The sequence below is a fragment of the Vombatus ursinus genome, unplaced genomic scaffold (assembly GCF_900497805.2).
Source record: "Vombatus ursinus unplaced genomic scaffold, bare-nosed wombat genome assembly UNPS02014801.1, whole genome shotgun sequence".
Classification (NCBI taxonomy): domain Eukaryota; kingdom Metazoa; phylum Chordata; class Mammalia; order Diprotodontia; family Vombatidae; genus Vombatus; species Vombatus ursinus.
Window position 1 is genome coordinate 9,622,525 of NW_020954579.1, and position 21,887 is coordinate 9,644,411.

General features: G+C 42.7%; 1 protein-coding gene across 1 annotated transcript in view; it reads left to right on the top strand.

Annotated features, from left to right (window-relative positions):
* The window catches only part of CRHR1 (corticotropin releasing hormone receptor 1), a 95,098-nt gene that overhangs the window by 46,351 nt on the left and 26,860 nt on the right, over positions 1-21,887 (top strand). The window contains exons 2-3 of the mRNA XM_027873025.1: positions 4,657-4,741; positions 17,460-17,579. Of these exons, the coding sequence (XP_027728826.1) occupies positions 4,657-4,741; positions 17,460-17,579 (205 nt within the window). The remainder of the gene's footprint in view (positions 1-4,656; positions 4,742-17,459; positions 17,580-21,887) is intronic.

The following is a 21,887-nucleotide window of genomic DNA, read 5'->3' on the forward strand; positions in this document are numbered from 1 at the left end:
CTTTACTAGTTCATCATCCTTACCCTGCCCCCAACTGCTTGTGTACCCCAAGGCTCTGCTTCGGCCTTTTTCTTTTCTCTCTTTACATACCCTCTGATGATCTCATTAGCTTTCACGTGTACAGTTACCATCTCTGTGCATATAACTCCCAGATCTATCTTAGTCTCTCTCTTAAACGCTCTTAAAATCTCCTATCCCCAACTACTTGTTGGACATTTCAAACTGGATATTCCAAAGGCATTTCAAACTTAACATATTTAAAGCAGAACTTACTATCTTTCTCCCAGTGACTCTCTGTCTTCCCAACTTCCCTATTTCTGTTGAGAGCGCCAAAATCTTTCCAGTCACCCAGGTTTGCAACCTCAGAATCATCCCTGATTTCAATTCTCCCTCAACTCCCATATCCAATCAACTACCAGCTCTTGCTATTACTTCCTTCACAGCATCTCTCACATCCATTCCCATCTTCCCACTGACAGGGTCACCACCCTAAGTGCATGGTCTCATCACCTCTCACCTGGATGATTTTAGCAGCCTCTTAACTCATCTCTCTGCTTCATCCTCCACTCAGCTGCCAAAGTGATATTCCCAAAGTGCAGGTCAGATCATATAGCTCCCTTGTACAGAAAGCTTCAGTGGTATCCCCTTGGCTCCAGGATAAAATAAAAACTCCTCTGTTTGACATTCAAAGTTTTTCATATCTTGTCTTCAGCCTAGCAGGCTTATTACACACTTCTTCCTTTCACGCACTTTACAATCCAACCAAATTGGTCTTCTTAGCTTTTCTGGCACAAATGCTCCATCTCCTCCTTTCTATGCTTTGAATGGGCTGTTCCTCCTGCCTGGAATGCACTCTTCCTTCCCTTCCACTTCTTAGCATCCCTAGACTCAGTTTAAGCACCAATGTATGAAGTCATTCCTAATCTCTCCCAGCTGCTAGTGATCCCCACAACAAACTACTTTGTATACAGTTTGTATATCTAAGAAGGCATTCATATAGCATCTACTATGCACCAGTCACTGCTAAGCACTCTACAATTATCTCATTTGATCCTTACAACTCCACAAAGTAGCTGCTGCTCTTTCCCCCATATTATAGTTGAGGAAACTGAGGCTGCAAAGTTTAAATGAGTAACTCAGGATCATACAGCTAGGATATATCTGAGACTGGATTTGAACTCAGGTCTTCTTTCTCCAGACTCAGCACACTATCCACCTAGCTACCTATATACACACCTATGTTACAATAAGATTTTTACCTGGGTCCATTTGCCTTCCAGGTGATTTGCCTTCCTTGTTCCCCACTAAGGAGTCCCTCTCAGCTCTGGATCCATATGTGTGCAAACTGTGTTCACATCTGATGAGGGGTGGGGGCTGCATCCTACCAAAATGCCAAATCCTTTCAGTACTGAGCCACCTGTTTCCCTGGAAGTGGCTAATGCACAGGTTCATCACTCAACGGGGGTGAGTTCTACAGAAGGCAGGGTGGTTGCTGTTCTACCTTCCCATCTGTATACACACGTATACACAAATATACATACATATGTTATTTGTCTTAGTTAAAATAGGAACTTCTTGAAAGCAAAGACCATATCATTTTTGTTTATATCTCCATCACCTAGTATAATGCCTGGCACACAGTAGACACTTAATAAATGCTTGTTGAATTAAATTAAGGATGGCTGGGTATTCCATTCTGGTATTTGGCCTAGAATTCTTAATGCCCTCTGACCTTACCCACATACCTATCTCAGCATCCTTGTTGCCCACATCTCTCCCTATCATGGTGCAACAAGCTGGGGATTCTTCATGACCTTCATTTACCCTGGGGGCTCAGCAGCAGCCTGGGCAGTGAGGGGATCCCTAGCAGCAAGAGGTCACAATTATTTCCTGGAATCCAAGAACAGGCAGGCAGGCAACACAGGCCCAGATCCCAACACATTTATCACCAATGAGCTGGGTGGGCATGTGTGAACACACTGGGAAGTGCCTAATTAAAGGGAGACTTTGAGCAGCACCACTGCAGCTGAGAAGGGGCAGGGCTGAGCTGTAATGAGTCTCTAATATTAGCAGAAGGAACTCAGTTCTGCCTGCCTGGTGGGGTGAGGCTGCTCTGCTCTGCAAGGAGGGAATCCTAGGGGAACTGACTCTTTAAGAAGAGTCTTTGTTTCCCCATGGATCTGTTCTGGGAAATAATATAGGTGGGGAGGGGAAAACCACTGCTAAAAAGTGACAGAATTTCAGACATGAAAACAGAAGGGAAAACTGTCTAAATCCCTCCCTCTGAAAATGAGTGGGGAGAAAGGAATGTGAATATAATGAGAGGAGACGTGGTTATATCCAGAGAGATGAAAACAATGTGGTACTGTAGAAAGATCATTACTGGCTCTGATGGCAGACAATCTGGGTTCAAACCCAGCCTCTGCTACTGATTACCAATATGACCTTGGATAAGTCATTGGACTTTCCTGGGCCTCAGTTTCCTCATTTGTAAAGTAAAGCAGTTGGACTAGGTGGCCTTTGAGATCCTGCCGATCTCTAAGTGTGAACACAGTCTGCACATTTGTGGGTCCAGAGCTGAGAGGGGATTCTTAGTGGTGAACAAGGAAAGCAAATGGCCCAGCCCCACTGGGCCCAGGTACAAATGAGGAGAAGCCATAGAAAGTTAGAGCTGGAAAGGGCTCCCACGGCCATATGGTCTCATTTTAGAAGAAGGAAGCTAAGGCCCAGAGAGATGATATACTTTGCCCAATTTCACACAGCTAATTAATAGCAGAGCCAGAAGAATTTAGTTTGGGCTTTTGACTCTCATATGGGACCACGTCTGAAATTCAATTCAATAAACATAATTCTTCTGGAAAGTGGGATTTAACAGCTATTTTAGCATCATGGTTTAGTGCTAAATCTTGGAAGAGAGATGAAGAGCAAATATTCCTAGTTGTCCCCCCTAGGAATACTCCCCTTTATAGACATGGTCTACAAGCTACAAAGCACCTTCCTGCGCTGTGAAGGAGGCAGTGCAGATATGAGCTCCATTTTACAGATGAGGAAACTGAGGCTCAGAGATGAAATTACTTGGCCAAGGTCACACAGGTAATAAGTGTCAGCACCTGGATTTGAGTTAAGGCTTTCTGCCTCTAAGTCCAGGGCTCTTTCCACAGTTCCACACTACCTCCTACTCCCACAAGAAAAATCTCTGTGCTATGGTTCCTCCAGTTTGGTGATAGCACTCCCTTCGGCAGGCCCACACCTCTGGATTTCTACCGGAACAGAAGCAGGGCTTTGATGTAAGAACAAATGATACTAAAGGGAGAAAAGAGAAAAAGGCGAAGAAAAATGGAAGGTTACAGTGGACAGAGAGGAAAGGGAACAAACATTTATTAAGCACCTACTTTGTGTTAGACACTGAGCCAAGCACTTTATAAACATTATCTCATTTGAACCTCACAATAACCCTGACAGGTAGAAGGACAGAGTTCCAGACTTGGAATCAGGAAGGCTGGAGTTCAGATGTGCCTCAGACATTTATTAGCTATTAGGCCTCATACAAGTCACTTAACTGCTCTCTGCCTCAGTTTCCTCAACTGTAAAATGGGGATAATAATAGCACCTACCTTCTAGGGGTTTTGTGAAGATCAAATAACATAATATTTGCAAAGTGTTTTGCAAAACTTATAGTGCTATACAAATGCTACCTATTATTATTATTGTACTCAGGATTTAAACTTAGTTCCTCTAACTAGAAATAGGGTATTCTTTTCACTATACGCTCCACAAGATCTCTCAGCTTTCCTTCACAGAAGTTTGACTCTCTCTGCTCTATCACAGGGCAGCTAGGTGTGGCACAGTGGATAGTCTGTGTGGACCTAGAGTCCAGAAGACTCATATTTCTGAGTTCAAATCCAGCTTTGGGCACTTACTAGCTATGTGATGCTGGGCAAGTCACTTACCCTGTTTGCCTCAGTTTCTTCATCAGTAAAATGAGCCAGAGAAGGAAATGGCAAACCCCTTCAGTATCTTAGCCAAAAACAAACAAACAGACAAACAAACCCAAAAGGTGTCATGAAGAGTTGGACGTGGCTGAACAGCAACAAAAGCTCTATCCCAACCTAAGTCTTAAGTTGTCCCTTATTTGGCAGTTTTTTGAAGAACCAGATGTGTCCATTAAGATGCTGTAGGAACTGTAAGAAATGGAAATCTAGGGCTGTGCTTTCTGCCCATTGCAAGATATTTACTTTCCTTACTGTGGATAGGAATTTCATGCTCCAGTAGCTGCTAGACTTTTGGGGAGGCCTTTTCCAGTGGAGGGAGGATAGTTGACTGTTTTGCACTTGTAAAGTCTGCCATTTTGACTTGGGCACATAGAACTTAAACATTTGGAGGCAATGTGGTATAATGGAGGGAGCCCTGAGTCAAGAGGACATAGGTTCAAATTCCACTTTTGCTACTTAATGTCTGTGTGACCCTGGGTAAGTCACTTCTCCTAAATGTGTTTCCTCACCTATAAAACGAAGGTGTTGGAATAGATAACATCTGAGGTTCCTTCTAGCTCTAACTTCAATGAAGTTCTAGTTTTGGCTGCCTCGTCCAGAGTGGGATTTCTGGGAACAATTGGAGTATCCTAACCATGTTTCTCTCTTCTCATGACCCCTATAGGCCCTTCTTCTGTGGCTTGCACCAGTCTTAGCCTCACTCCAGGATCAGTACTGTGAGAGCCTGTCCTTAGTCAACAACACTTCTGGTGAGTACCTCAAGGCATCCTCCTCCTCCCTTTTCCCTAACTGCTCCCTAAACAACATGCACCAGAGTTGGAGAAGTAATAGCACAAAACTCATCCCAATTAGACCTCCATTTCTCAGGGAGATTCCCTGCTTCCAATTCTTTTTCATACACATCTGCCAGAAAAATCTTCCTTCAATGCCATTTTCATCATATCCTTCCCTGGCTCAAGAACTCCAGTATTATTCCTCCTTGTCTAATATATCTAATTCAAATGTATAAGCCATCTACTAAAACCCTGATAATTCTCTAAGTCCATCTCTTCTTTTTGCCCATGATGAGGCATTATTCCATCCTACCAACTAGCAGCAATAGGCTTTGGAGAACCCTTTCTTTTCCTCACTTCCACCCCAGCCTGGATGCTGACCTCTCTCCCCACCATCTTTGTCAAAGGTAACCAAAAGCCCCACTCTACTTTGACCCTTGGGCCCATTACTTCCTTTCCAATAGTCATTGGTCAGGGACAATCTGCCCTGCCATTGCTAACCAAAGTCCATGGAGTCTTACCATCTTCCACGCTTCTCCTGCTGGACCCTCACTTCCACTTGGTCCTTCTATCCACCATGAAACTGAACTGTATTGTGTTGTCTTCCCTAATTAGAATGTGTTTCTATTTGTATGTCCCTCATCTGTCACCCTACTTGGCACAACGTGCCAAACAAATGCTTCTCTTTTCTATTCCATGAAAATCCATGATCAGAGCTACCTTTCTGAATTGTACCAGCAGAGCTTAATTCTGATTGCCCAATCCCAAAGAAGGGTGCCCAGCAGTGGGCATCTGGCTTATGTATCAGACGGGAGAAATAGAGAGATGTGCCACCTAGAGGCAGAAGGAGGGTGGGAGCAGTGGAGGAGAGAAGGACTAGTGACAGAAGATTGGTCTGCCTTGCACTCCTCTTGAGCCATTTGCTTGGGCTTTAGATAATTATTTAATACATTTTTGTTGAGTACCTACAGTGGGTGGAGCACTGTACCCATTGTAATGGCAGAATGACAGAAGAAAGAAGACACAGAATCCGACCACAGTCTGATGGGGGCAGGATGGGAGGACAATGTGGGGAGGGAAAAACAGAAAGTATGTACCTGAAATAGCTTAGATATAATGAAGATAAACACCATGAAGGTAATCTCTGTAATGGGCTTTTTATTTCTACATTGATTGGTTTCAAGTAGCATGTCAATAAGTACAAAATCTTTTCCTGCTAATCAAAGAAATGAGTGCTGTGTGGAGGTAGAATGAGGGGTTTCTTAGACTAGGAAGTGATTTAGGATGACTTCCACATGTACTTTACATTCAATCCTTATAACAACCTTGTGAGATCAATAGTATGAGTATCATTCCTATTCTTTTTTTTACAGATGAGGAAACTGGACTCAGAGAAACTTATTTAATGGTAACTCATTTCACTAGGCAAGGGAAGAGGGAATGACCTAGGCAAAAAATTGGAAGCAGGACCTACAAGTTGTGTACAGAGAATGAACAAGCAGAGGGTCCAAGGTTGGATGAGTGGCTTCAGTGTGGGCAAGAGGAAGAAATGGGCCTAGAGAATCATCAGGAGGTCAGCTGATATATGAGGAATTTGGATTAGACATATCAGGCCACAGGGAGCTGCTAGGGTTCTTGAGTCAAGGAGGAGCATGATGAGAAAGGCACTGTAGGAAGATTAGTGTGGCAGGCATGTTTGAAGAGGAACTGGAAGCAATGAGTCCCTCTAGGAAATGAGAGCCTCCTAATAGGAATGGCCCGAGTGACCCATGACAGAAGGAATGGCTGGTTGGGCTCCATTAACTCATTTGTTCTGCTCCCTAAAGAGGTCTATTCCATAGCTCACTGCCGTAGGTGTCATCTGTCCTTGGAGGTGGTGATAAATGGCATTCATTCCCCTGTGATTTATATTTCCTACTCCCTCACCTCACTTCACCTCCGCCACTGCCTCCCTCCCTCAATCCAAAACTGGCTTTATGGTGTGCTGATCGATCACCCTCGGCAGAAGCCTCTGATCAAGCACCATTTTTCTTCCTCCCTCCCTGGTCCTGCCCAGACCAATGGGCATAGGGAAAGACAGATGGAGAGTGTGGGGAACAGAGAGGGACATTGACAGATGGATGGTCAGTCTGGCTGCCTAGTGACACCAAGACATTGCTTTTCTGTGGGGAGTCCCCATCCTCTTTTCACATGGCATATTCCAGGACCAAGGAGAGCACCACTGGGAAAAGACTGGAGTTTGAGCTCATCTCTCCATCTTGTACAGTCCAGATAGGTCACAAAATTATAAAATCATGTAATTGTAGAATAACAGCTTCAGAATCCTGGTGTGTTATGTAAGTTCACATTTAAATAGAGCTATAAGGTTTACAATGTATTTTATATACCTCTTTTCATTTGATCCTCACATCTGTGAGATAAATGGTATTAAGATTCCCATTTTGCAGAGAAGGAAATTGAGGCTGAGAGAGGTTAAGTGACTAGTCCAGGGTCACACAGGCATGAAGTATTGTCATGGAAAAGAAATCCAATACTTGTAATTTAGAATACAATCAAATAAAAAGCTTTATTCCATGTATTGTTACAAATCAAGGCAGAGAAAAGCAATAGTTGGTATGTGGAGAAGTATGTTTCTATGAGGCAAGTGAGCTTCTAAATATGAACCATTTTCCACAGGTACTTATGGGATACAGAAAGGCATATAATCATGCTGCATTCACAACTGGTCAGCCACTGACCTTGGGGACAGTTGGGGACAGTGGTTCAAGGGAAGGAAAAGAGACTTTCTAATTTGCTAATCTGCTGTTGTCCTCAGAGGTCCAAGACAGGGTGTACTCTGTGTTTTGTTCATCTCTGCATACAAACTGGGGTAAAGGAAGGCAAAAAAATACAGGGATTACACATGGATGCCTGTTTAACATTGAAAAGAAGGCTTAGTATAAGATAAAATTATTTATGCTAAGAAAGAGGAAAATATAGTGTATAGCTGAGTATGAGAGACAGGATTTGAACTCAGTTCTTATTGACTCAAAAATCACAGTGATCTACCCACTGCCTCATGCTTCTGCTGCAAATTAATACCTCATTAAGTTGGAAAAGGATGTTGGGAGGTCCTTGGGTCCAGCTGTCTGCCTTCAGACAAGTGAAAAACTAATCAGATCCAATTATGTTGACCGTAGCATAGATATGTATCCAGAGGGCCCAGTCTGTCCTTAGTGGGATGATGTCAATGAAGAGAAGGAATTGTCTGGACATTCTTCCCAATTCACTACCCCTGAGAACCCCTGAGTCAGGAAGTAGTAGTTGAGGTAATTTTGGGGGTGACCAATGGTTCAATTTGATCACCAAAGACCCCCAGGAAGTATGATAGTGAAGAGACTCTGTCTGCCCATAGAACGTGGAGAAAAAGCCAGAGTTTCCCTCTCACCTACTTTATATATTGCCATGGTTAAAGGTTACTCACCTAGCCCTCTCACTCCCTTTCCTGTACCCAGTCTTTCCTACCACTAGGAAAGGGAACAACACCTCTCCTACTGACAGATAAGTGACAGATAAAGGCAAAAATGTGAGACTAGAATTAGCAACCACTCTGTGCTCTTTGGTCTGACCTCTAAGACCTGAAACATACTCCCTACTGGGAGACAATGAATGAGAGGCAGCTTGGTTATTGGTCATTAAACCATCCCCCTTCTCCTCTCTCACAGTCATTGCCTGGAGATGGGAGATAGAGTGTTATGTGTAAGGAATTCCACTTTGCTGTGGTCAAGTAGTGCCAAATGCTCTTGGCCAGTTTTCATTGAGCACTCACCATATACTATGTGTAGAATAGAACACTGCTGGTATATAGTCCCTGCCTGCAGGGAGCAGACTTTTCTCAGACATAACTCATATTTGTTGTGAGTATTTGGGGGGAGGAACCAATCAAGCAATAAATCAAGAAGTGTTTATTAACCTGCTATGTGTCAGGCCAGAGCAGCTAGGTGGCAGAGTGGATAGAGTGCCATGTCTAGAGTCAGGAAAACTCATCTTCATGAGTTCAAATCCGACTTCAGATACTTACTAGCTGTGTGACCCTGGGCAAGTCACTTAACTCTGTTTTCCTCAGTTCTTCATCTGTAAAATGATGTGGAGAAGGAAATGGCAAACCACTCCAGTATCTTTGCCAAAAAAAAAACCCAAATAGGGTCATGAAAAGTTGGACACAGCTGAAATGACTGAACAACAACAAAATGTGTCAGGTACTTACTAGATAAGGGGAATACAAGTTCCAAGGATAAAATATCCCCTACTCACAATGATCTTATTGGGGGGAAACAACATTAAAATGTTTTTAGCATAAGCATAAAGTTAATAAATAAATAAACGAACGAGTGAATGAATGAATGAATACACTTAAATACAAGGTAGTTTGAGAGGGAGGCCACTATTAGTTGGAGGAATTGGGAAAAGTTTCATGCAGAAGATGGTGCCTGAATTTCATCTTGAAAGAAAAGAAGGATTCTGAGAGGTAGATATAAGGAGGGAGAGCATTCCAGGCATGAGGGATAGCCAGAGGAAGAGCTTGGAGATGGGAGGTAGAGGGTTATGTAAACGGTCTGTAAGAGGCTGGCTGAAACAGTACCATGTGAAAAGAAAGTCAGGAAGGCCATATTTATCTACGGCCTGCTCACCACAGACCTACCTTAATGGCACTCATTGAGTGTGAGCAGACCTGCTTTGAAACAGCAGCAGTTCCCTAGGAATGGCTTTATTGAACCCAATGTATCTACCCTTTGATGAGGGATGAGGGTTGGGGGTGGGGCTGGTGGAGGAGCCTCGTGCCTAGTGAGTGCTCTGGGCTGCTAAGTAAAGGAGGCTTATTTACAAGGTTGGTTGAGCTTCATTCCTGAAACCTTTCTTCTAAAGTCAGATCAATACATAAAAAAACTGAAGTCCCCATCACTTGTGAGGTGGGGGTTGGGGGGGAAATGTATATTTGTCACAGCAGGACGTTGCCCTGCTTTCCAAGGCACTTCCAGACAAACAGTGGGACCCTGCAATTTCTGGGTGGAGAGGGGAGTTAGCTTTGCCTCTGAGATCTTCAGGTTTAACTGATCAGTCCCCTGCTTGCCCTGCCCCTCTCCCACCCCACATCCTCTACATCTAGGAAGCAGAGCCATTTTGGCACTTCTGTCTCTGCAGCTAGTCCTAGATATCCTGGATATCTCTTTGTCTCCCTATAATTCTTTCATCTCACTCACCCTTCCCATCTCTGTCTCCCCAAATTTATTTCTCCTTTTCCTCCTCTCTTTTTTCTATACACCTTTTCCCTTCCTCTGCTTTTCATCTTCCCCTCCTCCCTCAAAATTTCCTTCTTTCCTTCCTTCCATCCTCCTTCCTTTCCTTTCTTCCTTCCTCCCTCTTTCCTCCCTTGCTTCATCCCTTCCTTCTTTCCTTTCTTCCTCCCTTCATTACTTCCTTTTTCTTTGTTCTTTCACTCCCTTCTCCCTTCTTTCCTTCATTCTTCCTTTCTTCCCTTACTTTCTTCCTTTTTACTTCATTTCTTCCCTCTCTTCTTCCTTCTTCCTTCTTCCTCCCTTCTTCCTTTCTTCCTCCCTCCATTCTTCCTTCCTTCCTCCCTTGTTTCCTTCTTTCCTTCATTCCTTCCCTTCCTTCTTTCATTCCTTTTTTCATTCTTTACCTCCTTTCTCCCCTCCCTCCCTTTCTTCCTTCCTTTCTTCTTTCCTTCCTTTCTTCCACCCCACTCCTCTGTAGTCTCAGTCCCCTCCCTTCTATGAACGCCTTTCTTTCTGGCAGCCCTGTATTCTGCTCTGTTCAGATGGTAGCGCTGAGCTGGCTCCTGGCTCTGTCCACTGCCTAATCAGGAGGTACCTTCCCTTCTGAAGGTCTCTCCATCTCTCCCAACTCCCCACTCTGTCAAAGGAGCAGGGTTTAGGCTTCCCAGAGGGGAAGAAGTCAGGAGATGGCTGATGTGTTTATGTGCAATATTTTTAAATCCTTGGGTATGAACTGCAAGCAGCTGCAGTGGTCTGCCCAGAGGGCTCATTAAAGGGAACCCTTCCTAATGGAAGGTGCTGAGTAAGCCAGGAGCTGCATCCCAAGATGTTTGGGAGGTGGGGTGTGAATGGGATGAGAAGAGGGGCAGCAATGGGAAAGTGATCAGACATCCTGCAAAACAGAGGTAGATTTCAACATACTGTACCTCATGACAATGTCATCCAAAATACTGCTTACTGATACATTTTGTCCCTGTGCCCTGTTACCTTCATTATTCCCTTATTTTGCTAGCTTTCTATCTCTCCCTCTCCATTTTTCTCTCTTCTTGTTAAACCACAACTCCTATATTTCTTCACATTCAAAAGGAATTCCCATAGCTAATCCCAGCTGCCACTTCTGATTTGTACACCCTTTTCTCTGGTCACATGTATCACATTCATTCCCTTTCTGGCTTCACCCACCTTTTTAAAATAAATATCTCTCTTTTAAGTTCAGTACATACAGACTTACAGCTGAAAAGGATCTTTGTGGTGACCTAGACCAACCCCTTCATTTTACAGAAAAGGAAGTTGAGGCCCAACCAGAAATGACACTAACAAAGTCATACATCATCATCTTCCATCCAACATGGACTTGTGCCAGGGAGCCTCCCCAATCCCCTTACAGATAAAAGATTCTTATTGCCCATTTCTCCTGCATTGTCCAGTAGGAACTGTGGACACTATCAGATGGGGGTGGGGAGGTTGGATTTTCTATTCATTGGCTCTGTTTAGCATTCATTCCTCTATCCTTCTCACCCTCCCAATCTCTCATGCAGACATTCCCTAAAGGATTTTCTAGAATCTGAATGTAAAGGTCAAAAAAACAATGTTGGCATCTCATTTCCCCCTGTCACCTCCATATTTCTTGCAAGTCTGCAATGGGTATGGAAGGGAACAAAAGTGACTGACCTTTGTGAAGAAACCGGGGAAGAGCTGTGGGGAAAAAGATCAAAACAAGGAAAGGGGCAAGATATTAGGTACAGAAAGGAAAGATTATTGTATCTCTGTTAAATTAGATGACTTAGATGCTCTCTAAAGTCCCCTCTATCGTCACCTGTCTGATTCATTGATCCTATGATTGGAGTCAAGGCCCAATCAGCCAGGTATATGCTGATTATTCATTTCTTTCCTCAAGACAGGCAAATGTTAATTATCGTGCACACACCCAGCTCCTTGGACCAGTTGTGGGTGTGTGTCCAGCCTACAAGCTGGCTCTCGACTTAGTCTTGCCCAAGATATTCAGATGTTTTCTGGTGTCCTCTCTCCAAAGAGGGAGAGAACCAGAGAAGTCAATTAATCACCCTGTCCAGCCCTGGGCCTTTGACTACAGTTGGTGATTGTTCTTGCTTTGCTTTTTGGCTTCCCTGGATGGGAATTTGGTGATGGCTGAGGCTGATGGTACCCAGAGGTCAGACTGAGACAGAAGATTAGCTAATGCAGAGACAAGAAGGCTCCACAATGACTTACTCAATGTCTTCAAGTCAACATTTGGGTTTTTATGAGAAGGTTATGAGAAGTTGTTCTCCATGTCCACAGGGGAATATATAAGATGACTTAAGGTTAAAGCAGAAAAAAATGCAGTCAGACATAAAGAAAAACATCTCCAGAGGGATCAGGCAACTAATAGAAGCTGCGGAGCTTCTGTGTAGGGACCTATAGGGAGAGACTAGAAAGCTGCTTGTCTGCTGTGACTTGGCTAGTCCCTTTTCATGGTCTCTTATGTTCTTAACTCTGAGGTTATGCTGTTTCTATTCTATGCAAGCCTGACCTACTGTATAGATGAGAGGACAAGGCAGTGCACATATCATGAAATTTAGGAGTACTGATAGACCCTACCTGCCCTCCCCACCAAATAAGTACCTTGCTGTTGTTCCATGGTGTTACTCTCCACTCCTACCTGGCCTGAGGTTTCCACCATCAAAGTTATTTTCCAGCAGTATCAGAAGTTTAGCTATTTCCAAAATCTTAGTATACTGAATGATCAGTACCAACTGTTCTCTTCTCTGCCAGCCTATCTACTGACACATTTTCCTTATTCGTTCTCATCTTGGATTCAAAGGCAATCAAAGGGTATGTCATTGTATTTCCTTATAAATTGCTAAAACTGAAAGAAATTTCTCATTAATCAACTTACTCTGGGCCCCTACCCAGTCTATTAAATGTTATCTATTAAATAAACTAGAAAGACCTCTTTTCCCATAAACTTTATTCATCTCCATATACCATCCTCACTAATTACCTAGTCTTAAGTAATCATTAAGGTTACTGGTGATACAATTTATTAACAATGCAATAGACAATAAAATGTTTACATAAATAATTGTTTACAATGTATCAGCTCTAAGAAAATCACAGTCAGTCATCTCTAACTATTATTACTATTGACTTTTCAATTCTAGAAACACAGACCCACCATTTAGTTCTCTTAAGATGCCAATGAAGTCTCTTCTCAAGAATTCCCTCCATTGTATTTCTTCACAAGACTTAAAACAGTTCTCTCAAGAAAAAAGTTCTCTTAGTTCTTTCTAATTCACTCAGTTTCTCTCTACCACAGTCAACAGTCTGTCTATGACAACAATCAACCCAGCCTCACAAAATTACAACCCTTTTTTCTTTAGCAAAGGCATTTACTCAAATGGTATCACAATAACAATAATTACAAAGTATGTTCCCCAAAACCAGAGGTGTACTGTCCCACAAATACATTCAGAGTCTGTACTCTGTGGGTGGAATAGTGGGCACTAGCTTTTTAAAAGTTCAGTTTTATTTTATTTTTTGTCCCAAATTCTCTCTCTTCCCCACTTATTGAGAAGGCAAAAACCCCAAAACCTAGTACAAATATGTATAGTCATGCAAAACAATGCCCACATTAGCCATACTCAAAGAAAGAGAAAGAAGGAAGGAAGAAATGAAGGAAAGAAGGAAGGAAGAAATGAAGGAAGGAAGGAAGGAAGAAGAAGAGAGAAACAAAGAAAAGAAAATATGCTTCAGTCTGCACTCTGAGACCATTAGTTCTCTATGTGAAGGTGGATAGCATGTTTCCTCACTAGTCATTTGTGGCTGGTGATTGTGTTGATCAGAAAAATAAGTCTTTTAAAGTTAATTATCTTTATAATATTGATGTTACCATATAAATTGTACTGGTTCTGCTTATTTCACTTTGCATCAGTTCATACAAGTCTTCCCAGGTTTTTCTGAAACCATCCTCTTCATCATTTCTTATAACACAATAGTATAGTATTTCATTAGATTCATATACTATAACCTGTTCAACCATTCCCCAATCGATGGGCATCTCCTCAGTTTCCAATTCTTTGCCATCATAAAAAGAACTGCTATAAATATTTCTATACATATGGGTCCTTTTCTTCTTTTTTTGATCTCTTTGGAGTATATTCCCTTTTAAAGATATAGTAACTATATCCATAGTCTCTGTTGTAAAGGCTATTGAAACTGGTATTACATATTTATCTAATTTATCCCTCTGTCTGACTGGCTTCTGCCTCTCTACCTGTCTATCTATTGGTCTGTGTATCTATCTACACTCTATCCCAAGAAACTATCTCTACCTGTCATTATCAATATCTATTCCTGTCATTATCAATTTACTGTGTTAGCTCATTTGAACCTCATAACAACTTTGAGGTAGGTAGTTCACGTTATTATCTTCACTTCATAGAAGAGGTAACTGAGTCTCAGAGAAGTGGAATGATTTATACTAGTCCCACAGTCAGTAAGCATCAGAGCCAAGATTTGAGCTGAAGCTTTTTTCAATCTATTTCCAGTGCTCTTTCCACTACACCTAATCATTAATATCGTTGACTTGGTGCTACTATTTGCAAGGCACTGTAGCCTGCCCCTACCCAAAGTAGATACTGTCTCTAAAGGGCAAGAGACAGCTGAGGATGATGGCTTCCCCAGTCCAGTCCTTGGAAAGGTTGGGAATCCCACTTTCGCAAGAGCCTGATGTGCTGATCCCAATAATTCGGCTCTTAGACTTCCTTAAATGATCTTGTAATTTTCTGCCAATGAAATCACTTGACTCAGAGGACTGGCCCCCTCCAGCCCTGATTTTTCTGTGTCCTATGAATAGCTTTGATTAGAGAATAAAAATTAATGGGGTACAACTGTTGCTCAGAGCTTTCCTGAGCCCAGCCCAGAAAGGAAGCCAATATAAGCCAGTGCTATTTCCCAAGTGATCCTGGTTGGGAAGGGCTAATTTAGGAAAAAATGATTGAGATACAGCCTTGAACAGAGCCCAAGAGCAAGGGCTGGTCATTAACACTGAAGTAGCTGCTTCCCCTCATTTACTCCTTCCTCCTCCACACGTTAATCTGTCTCTATGCCAGTTCCTGGGTGTTAACAACTGACCTTTACTAAATAAGCTGTGGTGCTTGACCGGGGTAGTGTTTGCATCTTAGGCAAGTAGGGTCATAACTAGACAGGTTCCAATAGTGTAGCTGTGTCTGGGTCAATGCCAGAATGGAGAATCAAGCTGTTGGCTCCTCTCCAGCCTCTCAGTGGAACTCCATTCCCAACTCCCCCACCCACAGTGAAATTCTCTGAAGTCAAAGGATTATTCCTTTTCCAAAAAACCAACATTAAAGTCCCAGCTACACCAGTCACTAACTGGGTGACCTTAAACAAGTCACATTACTTGTCATCTCATTCTCCAATGCATCTGTGACCTCACTGATGTGATTATTCCCTACCATGATGCATTCTTTGTGACTCTGACCCTTGATTTCCCACAAGGGCAGCTAGGTGGCACAATGGATAGAGTGTGGCCTGGAGTCAGGAAGACCTGAATTCAAATTTGACTTTAGACACTTACTAGCTATATAACCCTGAGCAAGTCACTTTTTTTGCATCAATTTTCCTCATCTGTGAAAATGAACTGGAGAAGGAAATGGCAAACCATTCCAGTATCTTTACCAAGAAAACCTCAAAAGGGGTCACAAAGGGTCAGACACTGAATGCAAATAACTAAACACCAACAATAAAGTTCACAAGAGGTCTACCCAATATCCTGGAGGCCTTCCTCAACTCCTCTTGATATCTTAAGGATATTAAGGGAGTATATTGGCTTCCCACTGACTGTTGCTTCCTCTCAACATATCCCAGACAATATCATCTTCTTTTGATCCTATGTTTCTCAAATGGCATCCTTTACACTGATTCTCCTTTATTGTTTCTTGTGTGGAATGTTTTGTGGACTATTCATGACCATAATATGCCTCTCCACTGGCCTTTAATTAGTGCTCAGCTTCCATTCTCATTTGTAAAATGGGCAAAATACACTCTACTGCTCATCTTTTATAGGTCTTTGAGCATTGAGGAAATGTGAGCTATTATTACCTTCTGGGTGACATATTTCCTATGGCGCTTAGTACAATGGTCTGTGAAGACACCCCAGGAACTAGATAAACGCTCTTGCCAGACTGAAAATTTAGTAATTTTTATGTAGATATGCACTGGCAGAGATAGAGTTGTTTTCCCCATGATGTGGTTATGTAAATTTGGGCCAGAAGCCAAGGGGATCTAGACTTGCATAAAGCTAGAAGTTGTCACAAATTTCACCAATATATTACTGGGCTCCAGTCACCAGCTACAAGGTGTGTGTGTGTGTGGTGGGGGGGCGGGGATTGCTTCAGGCTATAGAGCTTGCTGCCTGGGGAAATGTTCAACCTTCCTCTAAAATGACAGCAGAAGATCTTAACAACTTTTAATTATTCCCTTTAACCTAAAAAGATTTACCACTTCAGTTTCTCTGTCTCTCCCTGCTCAAGAGCACAAATGGTTCTCTACGGCCACTCATGTCAAATTTATACTCTGTAACCTGGCATTTAAGTCCTCCCTTGAGTGCACAATGCCTCCTCCCCCAATAACACATTCTTTTTTTTCAGAATACTATTTTATTTTTCCAGTTGCATATGAAGACAAATTTTAACATTCCTTATAAAAAAAATTTAAGTTCCAAATTTTCTTCCTCTCTCCTTCACCTCCACCCTCCCTAAGACAGTAAACAATTTGATATAGGTTATATAAGTGTAATCATATAAAACATATTTCCATATTAGTCATGTATGAAAAAAGAAACAGACCAAAAGAAAAAAAACCGTGAAAAAATAAAGTGAAAATAGTATGCTTCGATCTGCATTCAGACTCCATCAGTTCTTTCTCTGGCGGTAGATAGCATTTTTCATCAATCGTGAGTCCTTTGGAATGGTCTTGGATCATTGTGTTGCCGAGAATAGTTAAGTCATTCATAGTTGATCATTGTACAATGGTGCTGTTACTGTGTACAATGTACTCTGGTTCTCTCTCTCTCTCTCTCTCTCTCTCTCTCACACACACACACACACACACACATACACATTCTTAACCCCTAAATCTGTTCTACACAGCCTCCTTACTCTAGCCAGATCACTATCCTTTCCTCTTCTGAATAAGATTTGTGCTTTCCCACGTTGATGTTTTCCTTTAGGGTCTCCCCTGGTTGGTGAAGAGAAAGGGCAGAATGAGAATAGAGTGTGAAAGGTATTATTGGTTGTTCTACCCTCTTTGGATAGATAAGAAGACTAGGGTACGGTGAGGGGAGGACCAGGATCTACCTCATCTCCTCTTTCTCTCTCTCTCTCCCCTTCTTCCCCCAGGGCTCCAGTGCAATTCCTCCATTGACCTCATTGGGACCTGTTGGCCTCGGAGTGCAGCTGGCCAGCTTGTGGTACGGCCCTGTCCTGCCTACTTCTATGGAGTCCGCTATAACACAACAAGTAAGGTTCTGCTTTTGGGAGATGAGGTAACAGGGAGATGAAGGAACTTGTTGCCCGTGAGGCAGTGAGAAGTAGAGGGACGGATAATGTGTTATGCTGAAAAAGACACCCTAGAGTCCTCAGGGCCACATCAGGAACCCTGATGCCTCCAAAAAGCTAATGGAAAGCCAACTGAATTTCTAGTCAGAAGACCTGAGTTTGAGTCCTGCCTCTGATAGGTACTAGCCAGAAGACCTGAATTCAAATCCCGGTTTTATAATTTACACTCCATGTGACCTTGTGATCTCCTGCCTCTTAAGTCCAACAGTCTATACGCTAAAGTGGATAAGGAAATTAAGGGAAGGAGGAGAAAAGGAAAGAAGTAATCCCAGATAGTGGGAGCCATTGTGGTATAATAGAAAGAGAACCAGCTTTGGAGTCAGATAACCTGGGTTTAAATTCAATCCCTGGTGCTTAATACCTCTGTGACCTTGGGCAAGCCACTCAACTTATCTTGACCTCAGTTTCCTCATCTGTAAAAATGAAGGAGTTGGACTAGGTGACATCAAGGTCTCTAAAACCTATGACCCTCTGATTATGGGTAATTCATTTAACTTCTCAGAATTTAGTTTCCTTAACTGTCAAGTGAGGATAATAATACTAACACTCTACCTTATCTTAGACAGTTCTTGTGAGGAAGGCATTTTGTAAATCCCCAAGCCCTTTTTAATGCCAGCTATTATTATTTTCCACTTATTGGTGAAGAGAGAGGGGTGGATTGGCACAGGGCCCTCTCTGACACCTGATGCTTGAGGCCCCTGCCTCTCTTCTCTGGCCCCATGCCTCAGGGCTTTACAGCTCCTTGTTGGAGTTGCCGATGTATTGTTCTGCCACCTGTTTCTCTCCGAATTAATTTGCTTGTATCTCTCAGTGTTGCACAGTCCCTGTCTAACTACGGATCAGTAGCTGCAGGGTAGCAGAGTAAGGGCCACATTAAGGATAGAACTGGGGTCTGGTGCACAGAGTTCTGGGGTTCAGGTTTCCTCTCTGCCAGGGGAGGGGGACCTTAGCCCAAGCAGGTGATTTCTGACTGGTAGCCCAGACTCTCCTTTAGTTGGGGTGGTAGTAAAGTGTGCAGCTCTCCCATAAGCCATTGTAGGGTCTAGGTTCATTGTATGGACCTCTTTTGTGTCATGGACATTTTTGGCAGTCTGGTGAAGCCTATAGACCCCTTCTTAGAATAACGTATAAAATATAAAATACCTACTATTATAAAGGAAAACAATTATTTTGAAATACAGTTATGAAAATATTTTTAAAAAAAATAAGTTAAGAAGCCCCAGGCTAGAGAGAAATTTGAGACTTTTGTGCCCCACATCAAATTAAGACCCTGAGTTCATGTCTCAGTTCTACTTACTAGCCACGTGACCCTGGGCAAGTCATGAAATCCTGGAATGCCACGGCTGGAACAGTGGTCAAAGGTCATTTAGCCCAACGTATACCAAACTAACCAAACCTTGTCCAATATATCTGGGAAATGTTCACCTAGTGTCTGCCTGAAGACCCTCAGTGGAAAAGAACTCATTTCTCTAATTGTTAGTCCTGGAGTCGCTAGGTGGCGCCCTAGTGCACAGAGGGCCGGGCCTAGAGTGAGGAAGGCTCGTCTTCCTGAGTTCAAATCCAGCCTCAGACACTTACTATCTGTGTGACTCTGTCAAGTCATTTGACTCTGTTTACCTCAATTTCCTCATCTGTCAAAGGAAATGGCAAACCACTCCAGTATCTCTACTAAGAAAACCCCAACTAGAGTCACAAAGAGTTGGATATGACAGAGTTGGAAAATGACTGAACAACAGCGATAACAAAATTATTAGGAGATTATTCCTTATGGCAAACTTCAATTGGCCTCGATTTGACTTCCAGCCATTTCTCCTAATTTACCTTTGGGAGCCTAACAGAATGAATCTAATCCCTGTTCCATGTGACGGCTCTTCAAATAATTGAAGGCAGTTATCATGCCCCTGCTAAGCCTCTACTTTCCTGGAGCAAATATCTCCTGGAAACAATCTTTATATGCCATGAACTCAAAGTCCTTTACCATTTGGATTATTCTCCTCTATCTACACTTGATTACTCTTCTCTAAATACTCACCAGTTTTTCAATGTTTTAGGTATAAAATGGGCAGGGTGACCCATTCTGGAGTTTCAAATAAGGTTCAAAAATCACTTTTCAGTGACCTATAATTGACCATTTTAACTGTGAATATCGCTGGGACTGGTGGTCAGTATAGGGTGGTGTAGGTCACACCATCATCATAATTAACATTTATATTATACCTACTATGTGCTAAATACTGTGTTAAGTGATTTACAATTATTATCTCATTTAATCCCTACAACAACCCTGGCAGGTACAAATGAGGAAATTGAGGCAAACAAAGGTTAAATGACTTGCCCAGGGTCACACAGCTATTAATTGTCTGAGGCCGGATCTGAACTCAGGTCTTCCTGACTCTAGGGCTTGGTGCTCTATCCGCTGTGTCATCTAGCTGCCCCTTGGGCCTCTTGATTCTTAAGTCTAACAAGTAATCCACTAAAGAAAGTGGAGAAATTAAAGAGAGGAAAGAAGAAAAGAAGGAATACCATGGAATGGGGGGAGGTGTGGTACCCTGACTCTGGGGTCCAAAGGACCTAGGTTTAAATCCAGCCACGATTCTTATTACTTGTGTGACCTTGGGCAAGTCACCTGAGTTCTTTGGGTCTCAGTTTCCTCATCTGTAAAACAAAATTGTTGGAATAGATGACCTCTGAGGTGTGGCCCTTCGTGAGAGGATTTGTTCTCAGTCAAAAGGCCACATCTTAGGACCTAGAAGGCCACATGTGGCCTCGAGGCCACAGGTTCCCCACCCTTGTTCTAGAGCTATGATCCTAAAGATGTCTGAGAGGACGGTCTGACAGTCTATTAGCATTTATTGAGTATCTATTCTATATAAAGCACTGTGCAGGGAAGGATGGAGTAGGGAAACAACATGGTAAATTAGAGAACTTGATTTTGAGTCTAATGACCTGGGTTCTAATATTGGCTCTAGTGATAACCCTGTTTTGGAAAATGAGAATGTTGGTCTAGATGGATCTTCCAGCTTTAAGTCTCATGTTCTGGAGAGCCTAATAAGACTTAATTCTCCCTACCTTACTGGGTTCTTGTGATGAAAAGCTTCCTAAGGCAAGCCTTTAAAACCACTGAAGAAATGTGAGTTAATGATGATAAGAATATACACCTGAAAGAATATTGAAGAGCCAATGGTAGCATAGACTACTTGCCTGATAAGAGGCAGAAAGACTTTGAACTGAGCCCGGAAGGATGTTAAAGATTCATAAATGAGGCAGAAGGGCATTCCAGAGATGTAGAGAAGACTAAAATAGAGTTAACCTTAAGGGAAGGCTGGAAAATGACCCTCTAATTTCCCAACCCCCCCTTAAAAATATAATTGCTAAAGTGATTATGATTGTGCCAGCACTATTAACAACATCCAGGAACTCAGAGTCACCTCTACTAATGAGCAATAATTAATTCATTGCTGAGTGAGGATCTCTGGGTATCCTTACTGTGTTCCCTCTTCCCCTTGGCATCAGTCAGAGCTTCTAAGTTTTGGGAAGGATTTCCAAAAATATCCATTTCCCATGATTCCTAGAGGGAGACAGCCTGAGCCCAGTAGGGGCCATTGATTAAGAAGGAGGAGGTCATTTTCTTCTTGGGTTTGAATTCAAAGCTTATTTGCACTGTTTTTTTTCACCCTCTACACCACAGGGCTCGGGATGGTTGGTAAGCCTTCTTGAAAGCCATAGTTCCTATCTGCAGAGACACTAGGAAGAATTCACTCAGTTGAACTCTGGCCCCTGGTCTCAGCTTCCCTGGGTTGGGGAGAGTGCAGAGAAGATGGCCCTCCCTGGGCACAAACATTAGATTTCCCAGGCTGGACTCCCGACTGCACTGGCCTTTCAGAAAACCCAGTTCCTTCGCTCTTATTCCTCTGGGTCACTTCCCCTGGTTTAACAATTAGAGGCCAATCTCCTTGGGGAGTGAACAGGAGCCAAGGCTGCTAGTCTCTGTGGTGCCCAAGAGCCTGGCCTGTTGCTGATGGAACTAGGAAATAACATTAAAAATTCATTTCCCCTGTCTTCCTTATGGAGGGTGTTACAGCAGGCCTTGCAGAAAGAGTAGGATGAGATGGAGGGGAGTGGATGGGTGGAACTGTGACTGAGAAGCTGAAGGAAATCCCCACTTAGAGCTGGTTATTGATACACTCTCTGTGGCTCTTCAGTACCTGG